This window comes from Larus michahellis, chromosome 1 (assembly GCF_964199755.1).
Source record: "Larus michahellis chromosome 1, bLarMic1.1, whole genome shotgun sequence".
Lineage (NCBI taxonomy): Eukaryota > Metazoa > Chordata > Aves > Charadriiformes > Laridae > Larus > Larus michahellis.
Window position 1 is genome coordinate 10,230,271 of NC_133896.1, and position 17,520 is coordinate 10,247,790.

A 17,520-nucleotide genomic window follows, 5' to 3' on the forward strand; every position below is an offset into this window, starting at 1 on the left:
GACTACAAACAAAAGAGAAAGACAGATGTGTGTATGTGTGGGGGGGGATATAAAACAAAATTACAATCCCTTCACTTAGACATGAACTGAGCTCGGTAAAAAAGAAGTATAATACACTGGAGTCTTTCAGAGTCCTGCGGAGCTCTCTAACAGAATTTTTCCCCCTGGGAAATTCTGGTTGCGCCAGCTCCAGCTCTTGGATGGACCCCCACAACACACCCACCAGCATAAAGCCTCACTTATGGCTCTTGGTTCAGATGTTGATCCTACAGCTTGTGTTCATTTAGGCATTTGCATATATTTCTTTATATGAACTGACCAAGGCAAATCAGTTACTGTAAGGTAATAACTTGTGTACTTATACAGAGGAAGAATTAAGTTGGCAGTTGTTCAGATATTCATATTTTACCCACTTACGTATCATGGGAAGTCATTTAAGTCTTTGAGCATGGGGAACAAATTGATATAGATCAAGGGGAAAGCTAATTTTCCAAATTTGGGCTTATTTTTCTGTTTATAGGTGTGACTATAGAAATTTGCCTCTGAAAGAAACTTAATATTCATCAGATTAAATGCAGCCTTGCAGAAATGTTTTCTATGTTGTTTTTGAAATGCAAAGTCACAGAGTTAGCAAAGGGGAAGTGAGGGAGAAATGAAGGAAAAATTGTTCCCAAAATTATGGGGTTTAATTTTTTATCAATAGATGTTCCTTGTGAGCCTTAGTTTGGCCTTGGCAAAGTCTGAGAATTACTTTTATTTATGGCTGAGTTAGCAGCTATTGCTATTTCAAAATGATGTTAGGTAATTTCTTGTTATGATTTATTGCATCCCAAGATGGGCAGAGTAAATTTATTCTTTGTACCTTTCTTTCTAGAGAAACACATTAACTGGATAACTAGTAAAAATGATCGATATGTTTAGTCCGTGTTTTCTTTCAGGGCTTCAGTCTCAAGCTCATGAAGTCAGAGAAAAACCTTGCTCTTGGTGGCCAGTCACATCTTTTTTTTTTTTTTTATGAATTTGCTTCACATTCTTTCTATTTTAGCAAACAGACTGGGGGGTTCTTTTGTTTGATTTAGTTTTTGGAGGTTTTTTTTTTCTGTTGCTTTATTAAAAGGAAGGCTTGTTTAAAAATTAAGGATAGGTCTACTCTGAAAGATCACATATCATAGTTCCTCTGTACTCAAGATGTGGTCACTATTAAATTAGGCCTCAACTAATTTTCTTTCTGTAGTTCTGTAACTTACATACAACAAAAATAGGTCTACTAAATTCCTCCCTGCTGCACACAAGTCTAAAATATTGCGTTTTTTTTTCTTTTGTAATAAGTAAAAGAACTAAAAACTAGTTAAAAGTTCTTAAAATAACCTAGGAAATGATACACTATTCTTTCCTATGTCGACGCTAATGGTTTGTTCAGTTTCCACATCTTCATGTCAACAGAAGATCTTTAAAAAAACCTTTTCATTGTAGAGAAAGTTCTGTATTCTGAAGATGATAGAACAAGAAAAGAACGAACAGTAAATAAAGGGAGAATCTATTTCTTTCTCTCTTGCTTATAGGTTTTTTGTTTCTTATTTTTCTTTTTCTGAGGGTGTGATGTGATCTGTGTTGCATTAAATCATCTGTTGATCTCTTTTTCCTTGGGTAATTCCTTCCCAAGGAATTAATATCTTCCAAAACTTTAGGTTACTATACACATATCATGAAAAAAACCCAAAACACAACCAACCACAAAAAAAATAAAAGCCAAAAAAAAAACCCAAAACAAAACCAAAAAAAACCCAAGCCCAAAACACAACCTAAAAAAAAAATACAAATCCAAACTGCTTAGCAAACTCTGGTTTCAAAAATTTCACTTTGAGGTCAAATTTTTACTGAGTGTGCATTTTAAGCATCTGTCACTTAAGGTGTCTCTATTCAGCATCTCTCTCTGTGGTGTCAAAATAGTTTAATATCCACACAAGAATTTCCAGATTCCCACAGTAAGGCACATGTAACTTCATAGTCCAGTTTACAGAGTACGTTTATTTACAGGCACACATATTGCTAAGCAACTCTCCCTTATAGATGCAACAGTCTTTTGCTTCCTTTCAACACTTCATGATTTTACATTCACTTTCAGCACAGAAGTCTTGAGTATATTTTTCTTAGGTGGCTGCGAGTGGAAGTCTTTACGGGATATGCCGGTAACATGCTGAATAAAGGCAAGTTGACTGATATGGAGTCTAAGTGCTTCATGTGTCTACAGCAGGCTTGACAACCTGTTTGTCTGAAATGCTCCACCCAATTAGCAGGTGTTGATCCTATTCGGAAAGGCGGGGTGTAATCTGATTTCACCAGGAGACAGGTGATTACCCCACCCAGATTGAAGAGATAGACGAGAGAGACTCTTTAGATCTAGACTGTGGTCGCAACTTAAATTGCTGCTGGGCTTGGTGAGACTGCTTGAGCTGAAACCAAGCAGTATTGTTCATTTCTTTGCTAATAAAGCCATGCCCAAAATGTGGGACAGGTTAACTCTACAGAGCAAAACCAACTTTGTTTTAAAGTTATGGTCAGGAAAGAGCTGGCTTCTGCTTGACCTCAAGGCTTCCCAATGTTCTGAGTTATTCCTGAAATACTCTTCTGTTCATTAAATATATTAATTCTGTGCTGTAGGAAATGCATACTACTGAAAAACATAACAATTCAAAATAAAGGAAGCTTGCTAACACTCATGTAAAGGCTTAATGTACAACAATCATGCTGTGGCTGCAAAATCCTGAAAACCCACTTGTTTGCTGGGCTTCATCCACAAAAGACTTTGTTTTGCCTTGTTAACTATGCATTAACCAGATGTACAAAAATGTGAGATGGTCATTAAATCAGGTATTTAGTGCTGCAGCCTTTTCTTGGCATCCCTCTGGCTGTTCACTAGATGCTGGATGAACTAGATGCTGTTCTGCATCTGCTGAATGAAGATTTGAGGACTGGAAACACGTCTTGTAATTTGAACATCCTGAATGCAGAAAAAATTGGAGAAGTGTTACTGGCTAAGATCGCTAGGTCAGGTGGTTAGGGCCAAGGACAAAGATTTGAAGGCCTGATGTGTTTAGTGTGTGCAGTCAAAGGAGGCATCTTTAAGTCATGGCTTCTAATGACTTCTAATGGCTTCTGGATTAAGACTATTTTCAGGACAAACCCGAGGGAGTATCCCACCTGGTTTAGCTGCCTCCATGCTCAGCCTTAGTGGCAAACTCTGGGCCAAATGACCAAACACCAGTAGTGACTACCAAATTTGCAAGTAGGTAGGTAGACGGGCAGGGAGACATTTTGTGTTTCACCCTCACTAACACAAGGGAAGAACCAGAGGAGGTTTCCATCTGCTGTGCAAGTGTGCTGACAACACAACTGTTTGCTACTATGGCAAGCAGTTTTGTGGCTTGAAGGAATCAGGATATATCTGCTTTTTTTCGGTGGCCTTTTTTTACCATATGCTTTGTTACTTGGCTTCTTTTTTTTGTCGTGATGCTTTTATGGCTTGTTCATGCAGACATCCTGCAACTTGAGTAAATTATACATTTTAAATATTCTCATGAACTCTTGTCATATCAAAAAAATCAGGCAGATAACAGGCATAACTTAATTGGAAAGATAACTGGAAGTACAGTAAGCTGTACTAGGCAACCAAAAATGTCTTATCAACCCTCATCAGCACTTTCAGTCTGAAATTTCTCAGGGCACATCTTGACAGCAGAGGAAAATCTAGATATGGAACTAATCAATGGTTCCCCTGCATGTTAGCAGTGGTCACCATCCTTAGAGTAGCGTCATTCCTGACATCTCCAGAGCGGTCAAGTCCTCCAGATCACAATCTAATACAAAGGCCACTGGATCTAGAGTTCTGTCAGCTTTTTCAAAGCTCTGAGGTGGGAAAACAAGTACAATTAGAATTCAGTCCACAAAATAACAGGTTTATAAACCCAGTATCTTGTTTACATAGACATATTCAAGGTTTATATTGGATTTGTGTGGATATGTGTGTGCGATAAAATGCACGTGGTTTATAAGGCTTTGACTAATGGGGATGTAATCCCCAAGAACTAAGTTAATAGAAATCCCTTTCTGTAGCACAGACCTTGATGTTTCAGCTGTTTAACTAACTTCACTCAGCACTGCAGACTCTTTTTCAGAGGATAGGACAATAAAACATTGATCCTGCTAATTGCAAGGTACAATAATGACAAAACTGGGGTGGAAATGATGTTATTGATCCAAACTGCAAGGGGTACGTAGTAATAAATCATAGTCTGCAAATGTTTTCATGCCAGCTGGCCTCCCCCGCTCTAAAACCATACGGCTGCCTATACAGGTTCAGCTGGAAGGTTATCTCACGGAGTACAGGTGCCGGGCATGATTTCCCCACCCATTAGGGCTTCTACAAAGCTCCTAGTACTTGGGGACTTTCCTGTTACTGCCAATGCAGCACTTGGCACAATAGCTTTGCAGCAGTGTCACCAACTAGCTTACTCTCATAGAATACAATTTTAGAATATCATTTTCTTTTAACAGGACTGGAATTATTTTCTTTGCTCCCTGCCTATTCTGGGACTGTTTGAGCAGATTGTGCTCTTTGCCCAATATTTTTCTAAGTGCTACAGTAATAGAAAGAAGGAGTCAGTAACAATTTTTAAATAATCTTACTGCCTTTTACAAAAGCTTGCACACAAGTAGCAAGAACTGTGAAAGCATATGCGGTGTAGAGCTCACCCAGAAGAGGACTTCCTTGCATGTGCTTACTGACAGGCTAAAGTGTTTGCAGGATCTAGCTGAGAATCGCTCATGGGGGTATACGGCAATCACACATACATTTATTGCACTAACACTCCAGAAACATTTTCCTTGAAACAATGCTGCTGCGTGCTGAAAAAGATACCTAGCCAACACAGACTGAAGGGATCACAGCTGGCAGTAGCCCATGAGCAAAAAGGTGAATTTAAACAGCTCCCTGATAAGTCGGGAACATCTTTCACCAGTGTGATATATTTGAATGACAGCAGTACTATCAGGGATTACTTATTTTCCATGGATATCCCTGACCTTGCCACTTGAGAATTGAGCTAATTGGACAGAAGAAGGAAAAAAAAAAGTAAATGTATTAATTAAACTCATGCATGGGACTTTATATGGAAACTGTGCCTCCATCTTGATTTGAAAGACAAAACAGGTGTTTATTTTGTTTGTCCAGCTGTTAGACGATAGCTTTAAATCCCCTTGTCCATCCAGTTTAGACAAAACCTTCTGATATTTTAATCACTTGGCTGTGTGGGAAGGCTGAAATAAAGGGAGAATGTATTACAGGGTCTGATCCTTATCTGGATTAAATAAGTAGAAAACTGTTGAAGCTAATGATACTGTAATGGATTATTTGGATTTCTACTTATTGCCCTGCATAATCTGGCCATTTGCATTTGCTGTATTATCTGAGAAGTAGTATGGACATCAATGCTGGTTAAATAAAAATGAAACAGCTTTCTTAAAATAAGGAGAAAAATCTGGATATTAGTTGGTCACAGGGATTTACCCTTTAACTTCCACTTAAAAAGATGTCATTAAAAACTCTTTGCTGCATCAGTAATCCAGATCGAAGGACGTAAATTCCAGGCTTCTGGAAGAGAGATAATTACTGGAAACTCATAAAAACCACCTAAATTCTGGTTTAATTTTCATACGCAGAGCAGATGTTTTGACAGATGGATGGACTTTATTTTTGTAACTGTCCGGGAAAAGTCTGCATAACACAGCCTAATCAGTGTTACATATCTGTAGTGTTTGTTTTTCAGTCTTTCTGCATTTGGCTCCTATGCTTTTGGTTGCAGACATTTTCTTTGTAATTTATTTTTTCAGGCTAATCTCTCTCTGCATGAGCCCTTCTATCAATTTGATATATAAATATTAGAAAACTCTTAAAAAATAAATGTGTGTGTTTCGTTAGTAAGTTAGACGTATTGATCATCATATAGTGGGTGCCCTTCTGAAAACTTAATTAACATTTTATCTTCTCTTCAAGATAGGCCCTCTGCCCTTATACATAGTATATAATATTTGGAATTTAAATTTAGAGTTAAGATCTCTGTCCAGACGCGCTAGACCTATTTGACTTTAATTCACATTCTGAATGTAAGTGACAGTCTAATAATCTCTCAACTTGTTCTACAAGTAGGAGTTTAGTACGGCAGAATTTGCAGTGGGGTTGGTGCTTTGGCTGTGGTACCACAGGATAATGCAAATGGTTTTACCCACGTTCATTTCAATAAACTGTCAGCGTGGAGCTGAGGATCTGAACCCCATAACCTCTTCAGTCAAGTTAAAGGAAGCATAAACATCTATAACGTACCTGAAATTAAAACCTTTTTCTCTCTCAGGAATTCCCAGTAAACTTCTGGGGTGCTGTTCCTTCCAGGTGGCCAAATGAAGCTGTAACTCCTGTACACAAGGCAGAATGGCTTCAGTTGGCTGTCCTTGTGCCCTTCTGTGTCAAAGTAACCCCAGGAAAGCCTGTTGTGTCTACTTGGGCTTTGGGGAGGGATACAGTCCATATTTTTTCAAGCAGAGAAACAAACTGGGTTGTACCCTGCGTTTGGGGTGAATGCTTCAGCCACCACATGTGGCAGAGCCAGGACAGGGCATAAACCCTTTCTTTGGCCATGCTTGGGAGGATATTGTCAATCATGCCATCACAGGACCATTTGCAGAAGCATATCCAGCAGTTACACTGTGAAAACATAAAAACATAGCTATCTAAAGCTCCCTCTGGCAGGACAGAGCGAGAAAGACCTTGCAGGCTATGCTAAAAGGTCTCACACATGATGGAGGGCCTTAGCTACTTGGATTTTAAGATAGAGATACTTCTTTACAAGGACAGAGTCAGAACCTGCAGCTCTTGGGGAAACCTTATACCATTTATTGAAATATAAATGAAGATTAATCCTCTCCAGGGGTAGGCAAGATAAATGAATGGGAGTTTTGAGGACTACAGTAACTCCCACATGACATACCTAATTTTCTCTTTGAATATCTACCTCAATCATTCTGTACCATATGCAATCACTTATGCTTTCTGCTGTATGTTTGCATATATAAGCTCAAGCTTTAGGGCATAAACCAGTGTTTAGCTTTGTATAGACAAGGAAAGTTTCCAAATATTAAGCTGCCCATTATAATAAACATGGTTATTAGGTGGAATAATTTATAATGATTCACTATGGTGATTCCAGTGCTTCTCTTCTTTAGGATTTATTTTCATAACCCATCCAAGTGGTACTTTCCTGCCTACGGAGAACTTTGCAAACCTTGCATTCATTTTCATTCACATTATTAAGCTAAAAGTATTTTAAACTCCCACACCACCCTGCTTGAAAAAAAATCCTGATTTCCACCTGGAAAATAATTTTTAAAAGTCCAATTTACTTCTTTTGTTTGTTTGACTTGACGAAGAACAATATTCAAAGTGTATGGGTATGTCCAGAATACGTTAAACAACATCCCTTTCCCGGGGAAAGTGGAAATGGATACAAAGGTACTGGGGGGCTGAACTCACCCACAGACACAGTGTTTAAATTCCCTGACAATTTGTTCCTTACAGCTTCTGGCTCCGGGTTACTTCCTCATCCTCCGGTGGATATTTCCTCCTGTCTGCTGTATTTTACCGAGATGCTACATTTCTTTTGTTGTCTTTGTCTCCTTTCCAGTGCCTTACACTCTGAGATCATGTAATGAAATGCCTGGTTCTGCTGGCACAGACCTTCGCACTAACAATATAGCTCTGGCCTGGGGCTCTGGCAAGGGGAGATGCTGCTGCCAAGTGGGACAAGCCCAGTTGGAGACACCCAAGTCATTCCAGGCCTCCAGCCAAGGGGGCTGGGGACTTGCTTTGTAGTCAAGTTGACGTAGCCACTGGTGTGGGGACCAGCAGAGCCGTCTGCCAGGTTTCACAACTGGAGGTACCGTTGTGGGAGCCTTGCAGGGAGGGCAGGAATGGGGAAGCAGAGACTGAAAATGGGAGTCCGTCACTCAACTCTCATGTCATGGCAGACCGGAGTCGCCTTAATGTGCACACACTTTCCCTGATCAGAATATCTTCTTTGGCACACGTGCGCTGAGATTTGGAGTCTGAGCAAATCGGTCAAAGCTGTTGAAGTTGTTAGAGATTTCTGTGAAGCTTTTTCTTCCCAGAGCCACATAAACTGGGAAAGCTTAATATTCACCATCATGAAGCAGACTCTTGCTAAGTTCAAAATACCAAATGCAAAGGTACAAAATTTCCACACAACACGCTGTACCTGTGCAGCTGTAGGTCAGCACAGTGAGACAAAAGAAGGAATCTGATTACCCTGCAATTGAAAACAACGCGCCTGTTGCTATTGTTCCAGGGAGAATAGCACCGTCTCCCAGGCAGGGCAGGAACTTCACTTTGAACTTCCTGAGTTGACAAGGGCTTAAATCAGAACTGTAACTTTGCTTTGATGTCATTTATTGTGGTTTAATACACCTCTTTATTTATTTTTTTACAGTCGTGTAAAATACATAAAGAAACCTAATCTGTTAGGGAGGTGTACGAGAATTTACTGAATAGACCTTAATGGTTCCTTTATGCAGCTATAAAACACAGGGAAGCTATAAGAGCAGTCTGAACCGGACTGGGAATTTTAAATGTTATATAAATTTATTTGTCATAGTCAAAGGTTTATTGCTGTAGGTATTTGCCTTCCCCGTTGTTTAACTAGGTTGTGTATTTCTTAGACATGTATGGTAAAAAACATGTTGTACAAGGAATTAGGGAGAGCTTAAAAAAAGGGATGAATAAGCCAGATCTGCTTTTGGAAATACATATTATAGGTCCAGAGTAACTTTACTGATATTATGGCAGTTACACTACTATCAATCCTGAACACTTGAAGCTCAAACATGGCTATTATAGAGTTAATTCCTCTCCCCCCCCCAGGCTAATCTGGAATAATTCAGTGAAGCTGATGATAGAATTTTTCTTAATTTCCATCCATAAAAATCAAAGAGGACTCTGCCCCTAAACTAAGTAAGATTTTCCATCCTACTTTTAAAGTATTAGCTATCTAATACCTTCTTGCTGTATATTGTAGATAAGCAGCTGAACGGTATTTAGCGAGTGCCTATAGTCACAGGTGGCGTGTTGCTGTAAATCAGAATAGCTCCTCTGAAATCAGCACAGTCTGTTCTGATTCACAGCACTTCGAAAAGGTACGTGCCCTGGCCTCTAACATTTCGTGGTCTTCAGGCAGGCAATTTTTAAAAACTTGTAACAAACCATAGTCATAGACCAAAAAAGACATTTTTTAAATCATGGTACAACAAACCAGACAAGGCAAAGCACAGTCCTACTGAAGCAGTGCTGTGATTAAATTTGGCCAGATACAACTACAAGTGAGAAAATTCTGAATTATTTAATAATGCACAAATCATTGGTCAGTTTTAAAATAGGTAGAGTTAAAGTCAGATGCTCCATCTGAAACACAGAATATCAGAGTTTAAGAAAGGATCTATTTCAATTTTATTCATTTTTAATGTTATGTGAATTTGCAGTATTTGCCTGTTTTTATTCTTGCAGGCATCGAATTATTAACACACTTTCATGTTTTTTTTCCATATTTCTTTAAGTAAAAAGCAAAAAAAAAGGACAACAGTATTAAAACCACTATCAAAACATACATTGTAATTTTAATGATTTATGCCAGGTATTTGCTTAGTACTCTACCACTATGACAGTGGAAAGCAGTCTGTGGATACATATATGTATACGTATTCTAAATGTATGTTCGTGTTTATACATGTGTGGGAGGAAGGATGCGTATGCACCAGAATTTGTGTGTGTTTTTATTAAGAAAGGTCAGAAAGAAAAGAATTAAGAGAGATCCCTGCTAACATCCATCTCTTATTTCTTTCAATTTCCTGTTGGATTACCTTAACTATCTCTGTGTTTTCTCTTCCATCTCAGTTGGAAAGATAACTTATCAGCAGTAAGCTAAGGACGTAGTAAGATTCTGTATGCTTTTCTCTGGGTGCTCTTATTAATACATTGCCATTATGTGTTATGGAAATAAACAATAACATTGGAAGAGCAATGTCATTTCAGTACAGTCCTTTGTGTACGGCAGGGAATCAGTATTTTATCAGTGTAAGTTCGTTATTTTTCACTGTGGTGGCCTAAGGCATGCCTCAAATTGCACATGCGTTTTCCTGGCAGAGCCATTATTTTGTGTTTGAGAGTATCTGGTTTAATTAGCAAGCAGGTTACAGAGACGGATGATGCCAGTCAATGAGATTTCTTGGGGGGTAGCTCAGGTGGTGTTTCCAGGGGCCCTGGTCCACTTGGAGACGTTAAGCCAAAAAAGTCATCAAATATGCATAAAAAAGTTTCCTTCATTTTAAACACAACCTTTGCTGGAAATGGTTATTTTATTTCAATGTTCTTATTTTTCTCCTATTTGAAATCCATCATTTGTAATTGTGTCAGCAGACTGATTCACAGGCATTGACATATTTCTTCTCATTGTTAGACTTGATGGAAATAAAAATATTAAATAAACAGAAAAAGTCAACAACTTGACTGTCAGGTTAGACACTTCCATTTTAATAACATTAGGCATTAATAATGACATTTTTGTTAACAGATAACAGACAATGTTTGTACTAGGGGCTGGTAGTGTTGCTATTAAGTTTTTAATTGCTGAGAACCAGAATTACTTATGATGGATAATTTACTTAGGTAGAAAATGTAAAGTCCAAGTCTTGCAAAGCTTATATTCTAGGGGCTGCAAATAATTGCATTAAAGTTTAGCATATGTATTCATCTTTGTAAAACTGGCCCCTAAACACAGACAATGGGGGTGAGGCAGCATTCGTATTATTGTTAGAAATGTTGTATCAATGATTCGTTTTTCATCAACTCCTTCCATCTGGACCGTCTTTCTTCTAATTGTTACATAATTGAATACAAGCAAACAGTTGGTCCATTTTTCTTCATTATTTCATTCTGACACATTTCTATAAATGGGTTTTGTCTTACAAACATGGCAATAGCATAAATTACAAAGATGAAGCATGTCTGAAACAAAAAATTTTTGTGTAATCTTTTCTTCAGGGGTGGATGCTTTATTAAATGACAACCAAAGATATTTAAATGAGAGCCTAAATCAGGCTAGTTATTAAATGCTTAACAATAAACAAGCTTATAAACAGCATGAAATGATCACACTTCTAAAATCTGCACATTCAGCCACACATCCCTAACGCAGAAGAGCTCCCATTAGTCATAATCACTGAATTAACTTTGTGGATACTTTTTTTTTTTCCCCCTCTTTTCTTTGCAGAGAGAATGTGCTAATTTCATCAAGGTGCTTAAGGCTTACAACCAAACCCACTTGTACGCTTGCGGAACAGGGGCTTTTCATCCAGTCTGCACCTATATTGAAGTTGGAAGCCATCCTGAGGTAAACTATCTTAAAACAATATTTCTCTTTTTGCCTCTTTTTAACCTTCATTGGTGTTTCGCCACGATGTCTTCCTGCCAAAATGCACTCTCACTCGTTTCTGTGGCTGGGTGAGTGGATCTGGTAGGACTTGCTCCTGAATCAGGTGCTGACGTGCTGATTGATAAATCACAGCCAAATCTGTACTTTTCTCCCCTGCAGAGCATCTTTTCCCCCAAGGGCTTAAATAAACCCATTCTGCCTGGTTCATGAAATTAAAAGCACTCTCTTTTTTTTGGTCAGGACAGATACCAGCCATAAGAGGGGTAGTTCAGCCTGTGTGTTTATTTTGGGGCCAACTGTCCTTTAGTCTCCTACCAGTCAGTACAATCTGACACCATGGCAGCTTTCTCCCAGCTGGGAATTAAAATCGTGTCGCACATTCATAAATTCTACTTCTCAGATTTGTCCTAACACACTGACAGTTTTTCATATGTGACCTAGGGTTTGTTTCCTTACTTTTTAGGGAAAAATAAATCATTTTTCCTCCCTCTTTTCCCCTATATATATCTTTTTTTTAATCATCTTGATGATTTTTGCTTAGTGTTGCAGAAATCTTGCAGTAGTTCTTGTACTGTTTTGTCAGTGATTGTCATAACTAAATAGAAAAGCATGGTCTTCCCTGGTGAAAACCAGTGTCACTCTCAGAAAGCAATGGGACTATGCTGGTTTTCCTGGCTGAAGATTTGACTAGAATGTCTCTGTGCTCCATTTCAATCCTTTTTCTCTCCAGAAAAGCCAATCTTTTATTTTCCTATTAAGTTGCATATGTAATATAAATTAGTCCACTTCATTTTTGGTCTGGCTTACCTGAGTATTGCTCCATGGACTGTTTCAGTGTAGCAACCAGGCAGCTGATGTGTTTTCAGCAGTCACTTACTTAATTTACGGCTATGTTTTACTGGTGAATCCATAGTTGTGTTACTTGTAGCTTCTGTGATCTCCAAAGAACAGCTCTTTCAAGTTGCCTTATGGTTTTGCAATTCAGGTTTCCAGATTTCCCTGAAAATAAAGACATCATTGTTAAATGAATGAGGGCTCAGTTATTTAAAAATCAGAATTTCTTCTCGTAGAAAAATTAACAGACCTTTTGAGTGTTGACTTTATAGTCTGGGAACCATTTTTTCCCTATAAAAATGTCTTTTGATATTTGAAACAAGAGTCTTTAAAATGCCTTAAGCATAAGATTTTGAAGGGATAAAGGAGCTGCAAAGTAGAAGGTTGGGTTTTTTTTTTCATATTCTTTAATACTTTATTCCAGAATGCATTCTTGGCAATTAGTGATTGTCTCTTGACCACACACAGTATGTCATTGCTTACTGCATTAAACAGATTCTCTGCTTCCTGAGATCCATTTGGGAATTGGTAGACATATTAATTAACTCTAGTTCCGTAAGATGTGTGTCAATCAATTCTTGGCTATCTGCCAAGTGAATCTATCTGCGGAGAGATAGCTGGTATGAGGTCATTTACTTCTACATTTGGCTGTTTTATGATTGTACCGTAAAACTAACACACACTTTACCAAGGATTTATAGAAAGGATGATCGGAGATGAGAGGACAGATCCAACCTTGGTTTAACATTCTGGATTTTAAGACACTTGAGTCAATGATGTGCTTGGCCCTGGAGCTGAAAGAGGATGTTTGTTTTAGCTTCTCTTTAGCAGTCTCTAACTATCAACAAAATCTAAATTGTTGCATTTTTGGTCATTTATACAGTAAGTTTGTTAGTCCACGTGTGCCTGAATCATTCTCTTGACCCTTGGTTTTATCTTTGCAAAGCACGGAAGTCAGGAATATGTTTATCTGAACTACCTTGGACACTGTTAGCTTTTGATTTCCTTTTCATACTTCAGCTATGAGAGAAATCATCTTCACCTGCCCTTCCCACGGCACAAGTGTTTGTATCCTCCTGACGCTCACACAGGAGGTGTCACTGCCTTCTCAGCCCAGGTCTGCCCCTGCACAGCAATTGGGGCAGGCGGGAGGCAGCAGCACCCACCTCTTCTCAGGCTTTGACAAATCTGACAGTCAGCCTGGCTCCTGTCCCTCGCAAAGGTGAAAATCAGATGAATAAATGAATTTATTAGATTTGCAATGAAAACTAATCTGGTCTGTCTCTGTCTCTCAGCTGGAGCCTGCTCCTTCCTTTCCCTACCACCTAGCCAGGAATTTCAAGTGTGCATCTCCTGGAGCTGGGGAAGAGGAGGGTGCTTGATTGGCAGCAGCTATTAGAGACACCAAGGATGGGGGGTGGGGATACAATATTAACCCCTGCACCCCTGCACGCTGCGTCTGGGGGAGCCAGATGGTTTACGTTGTTATGTCAGACAGCAGCACTGGACGTGTCAAAGGGCCATTGCTTCTGTATCCTGTATAGTTTATACCTCCCTAGCATACTAAAAAAGGGAAAAAGTATAAGTGAAGGCAAGCGGTTGATTTTGAGTTAAAAAATTGCCATCAAAAACATTTCCTGAAGATTCATTTTCTGCCACAACACTTCTGGAAAATTAACTGACTTCACCATCTGCTTATTTATTTTTCAAGCACTTAGAGAAGTAAATGTGAACTGATTAGGGGAATAGTCAGGGAATGTACCTACTGTCTGGTAAGATTGCTTGTTTATGTGAGCCCTGAATATAACCCACCTGCCTGAGTCCGATGGAGGAGAGGAAATGAGTGTGTGCCAAACTGAAGAGGATGGAGAAGTGCAGTTTAAAGGAAAGAGTGGCAAGTGACAGAGGAGACACTGGAAAAAATTGGAGCAGGCTGCAGGAGGCTGGAATATGGTACAGTTTTTATGATTGGGTAAAGGAAATAAATTACAGTCATAAAGTAATAGGCATATGAATTGTTATATCTGTTGAATATCTCTTCAATGTGAAGCAGCGTATCGCAGCCCCATTCCATACTTGAAGAAAACCATTTCTAGTGATGAAACTAGGCAGGTCTAATTGAGTTTGATGAAGTACAGTATCAGAAATAATAATAAAAAGGTAAAAGGATATGAACAGCATGCTGTGCATCTGATTAAAAATGATCTGCGCAAATGTATACAACCTAATATGTTGTGAATTACACCGCAGTCTAAGGAGTAAAGCAGACTAATCTTCACTTAAATCCATTCCAGATGTGTAAGTGAATAACCATAGTATATAAGAGAGAAGAATAAAGTTAATGTTTGAATAGACTTTAAGCGCGTAAGCCATGAGTAAGCAGGAAAGAACATATTTAGAGAGAACGTAGCATGTGTATACGCAGAAAATACCTGAGGAGAGCCTAGGTTAAAGCTTGAGATCATCCATTGGAAGGGCTATATTTGTACTTTCACTTGAATGGGGCAAATTGGCTCATATGCAGATGTCTATATTGTACGTGCCTAAGTTTAGGTGAGATGACCTAACACAGACACCTACACCAGCTTCTGGGATCCGGGGTTAAGCAACATGTGGCATTCTCTCCACATAACGCAATATAGTGCAAGAAACCAATTACCAGACAAAATAAGAAAGTAATTAGTAAAGCTATGTTCTGCTCCCACTGACTTCTGAGGAAACAGGACTGGATGTGCAGGAATGTTGTGCTTAACGGTCGCAAAATTACACGAGTCAGATCTGTGCTCGAAAGGAACAAATCCAACTGCAGGGAGACACAGAGGTGCATTAAACCCACTAGAAAATCACAACAGGATGCAGAATGCACCTGCCTGTACATGCCTGAGCAGGGGGAAGCAGCCCTGCTCCCCTTCCCCGGGGCTCCCTTTGGGGTAGTTTGTGTGATCCAGCAGGGAACAGTCCTGCTTAGGAAAGAACAGGATTTTCCATTTACTTAACCCTTACATACAGGTGGAGGTATAGAGAATGCCCTATAGAACCCTTTTCTTAAGGCTCAGACAGGCATTGCATGAGCTGTACAAAATTGTTTGCCAGATCCTCAGCAGGAATACATTAGGATTTCTTCAACAGAGGTAAATCAATAGATGTTGTCTGAAGAACTAACCCGGCTTCTTTTATTGTCTCCTAATTCCAAATTTCTTGTCATTGTCCAACAGACTAAACCTCATTTTTAACTGGATGAACTTAAAAGATCTGGGATCACTTTACTTGCAGGTTATTTCTCATTCTTAATCCATAAAGAAGCTCTAAATTTAGTTCAGATTTATGATGTACATAAAACATTAAGTTATTGCATATGAAGTTATATAACGCTACCACCTGTAACATATTTGCTTTTTCCGGACTCTGTGTATTTTAAAAATCCTTGGTTCAACTCATAAAATTTTGCTGAATTATACTTTCCACTTTTTTTTATCCCTTCTGTACTTCACATTAGAAGAGGTCTAGAGTGCATTTTCTAAGTAATGGACATCCTGTTCTGATACATTTATGCGTCTGTCCTTTTTGTCTGTATATATTATGTATATGTATATAGTGATGGAAGACCATTTTTTTTCCTAAGAGAATGACTTTGAAGGAACACATTACTTGAAGGACCAGCGCTACTGCTGGTAGAAAACATGTTGTGTTTCATTATCTAATATAAAATTCAGGGTGAAACATTGACTTCAGTAGTAGCAGATGTGGCATAAATTGGACTAACTTCATTGAAGACGGCAGAGCTGTGTCAGTTTACATCAGTTGAGATTCTGACCTGTGGTTTTTAAGTGAAACATTTGAGCAAATGATTTTTTAAGTTAAGAATCACCTCATGCTAATTTGCTTTCCATCTAACTAGTTATACCTTTATATTGCATTTATATGCTTATCGAATATATAGAAAAAATATGAAGGAAAAGGATACCGTTAAAGGATTATTCTCACTTGTGATATAACAATTGTGTGATAGAGCTATTATTTGTGACATACTAGTTCTAAGCATCACTATAATCACAGAGAAATGTCAGTAAAGGAAGATCTAGTTCACAGACTGTAACAGCCTATTTCAGTTCAGAGACGCTTTAACCTTTCAGACCACTAGATACTCTATTACTGTAGTATATGAAAACAGAACTGAAGAGCCAGATCTTTAGCTTATGTAGAGTGTGAGTACCTTTTAGAGCACTTCTTTCAATCTCCTGGGTAGTTTTGCCATGGGAAAAAAGAAAACAGAAGAAACAAAAGGCTGATATACTTCATAATACTTTCATTAAAAACAAGATAATGATTTCTGCTATATTGGGAAATCCCAGTGCTGGACCTTTTCGTTGTACTGATGTTCCTGTCTGTGGAGGATGACAGGTAACTGGATAGTCAGTGTTAGGCACACATCTGTCCAGGCATCTCACAGGGTCAGTGACCAAAATCACAAAATATAGGAGCTTGATTGCTCTGGAGGCTGCAGGGTCTGCAAACCATCACTTCTGCTGCTCCACATGACATCGACTTCCAGTCCCTTAGGCTACCCTGTGTGAAATCTCTTTGCATAAAATCAGGCTTTTCACACATGTACAATTTACCTCCACTTGTTAAAAAGAATAAATCTTGGCCTAGCTATAACCTTCATAGCATTTTGGAAGTCTATAGTTTTATATACAGTTATATGTAGCTATATATAGCATATAATTCTTTTTCCAAGCCATAATTCACTGTGTCGTTGGTTGGGAAGGGATATGCTATGGGAACTTTCCAGTGACCCGAAGACAATATTTACAAGAGAAGTACAGGGAAGGGACAGAGAACATGACAGTCCTTTCTCATAAGACAACCAAAGCGAGTCATTTGTTCTGGTAAGGTCTGACAAATATTTTTGTAAGGAAACCAGGATGTGTTGTTGGAAGCTCTACACATTTTTAAGCACTGTCATGCAGAAGCATGTATTCCTTAAAGGCTGAGTGCTATGTCCCAAATGGCACCTCTCGTTATGTGGTATTATCTTATGATAAAGTTACAGAAGTAGAAGGTCACCGTAAAAAGGTAACTTGATTCCGATTTAAAAGACTTTTTGAAAAACTCCATAAACCCCTTTGTAAACAAA

At 38.6% G+C, this 17,520-nt stretch overlaps 1 protein-coding gene across 2 annotated transcripts in view; it reads left to right on the forward strand.

Annotated features, from left to right (window-relative positions):
• Positions 1–17,520, forward strand: part of SEMA3A (semaphorin 3A) — a 170,862-nt gene that overhangs the window by 58,096 nt on the left and 95,246 nt on the right. The window contains exon 4 of one of the 2 annotated variants that reach the window (XM_074573363.1): positions 11,388–11,507. The exons of the other annotated variant lie outside the window; for it this stretch is intronic. Within the exon in view, the coding sequence (XP_074429464.1) occupies positions 11,388–11,507 (120 nt within the window). The remainder of the gene's footprint in view (positions 1–11,387; positions 11,508–17,520) is intronic. 2 annotated transcript variants of the gene reach the window in all.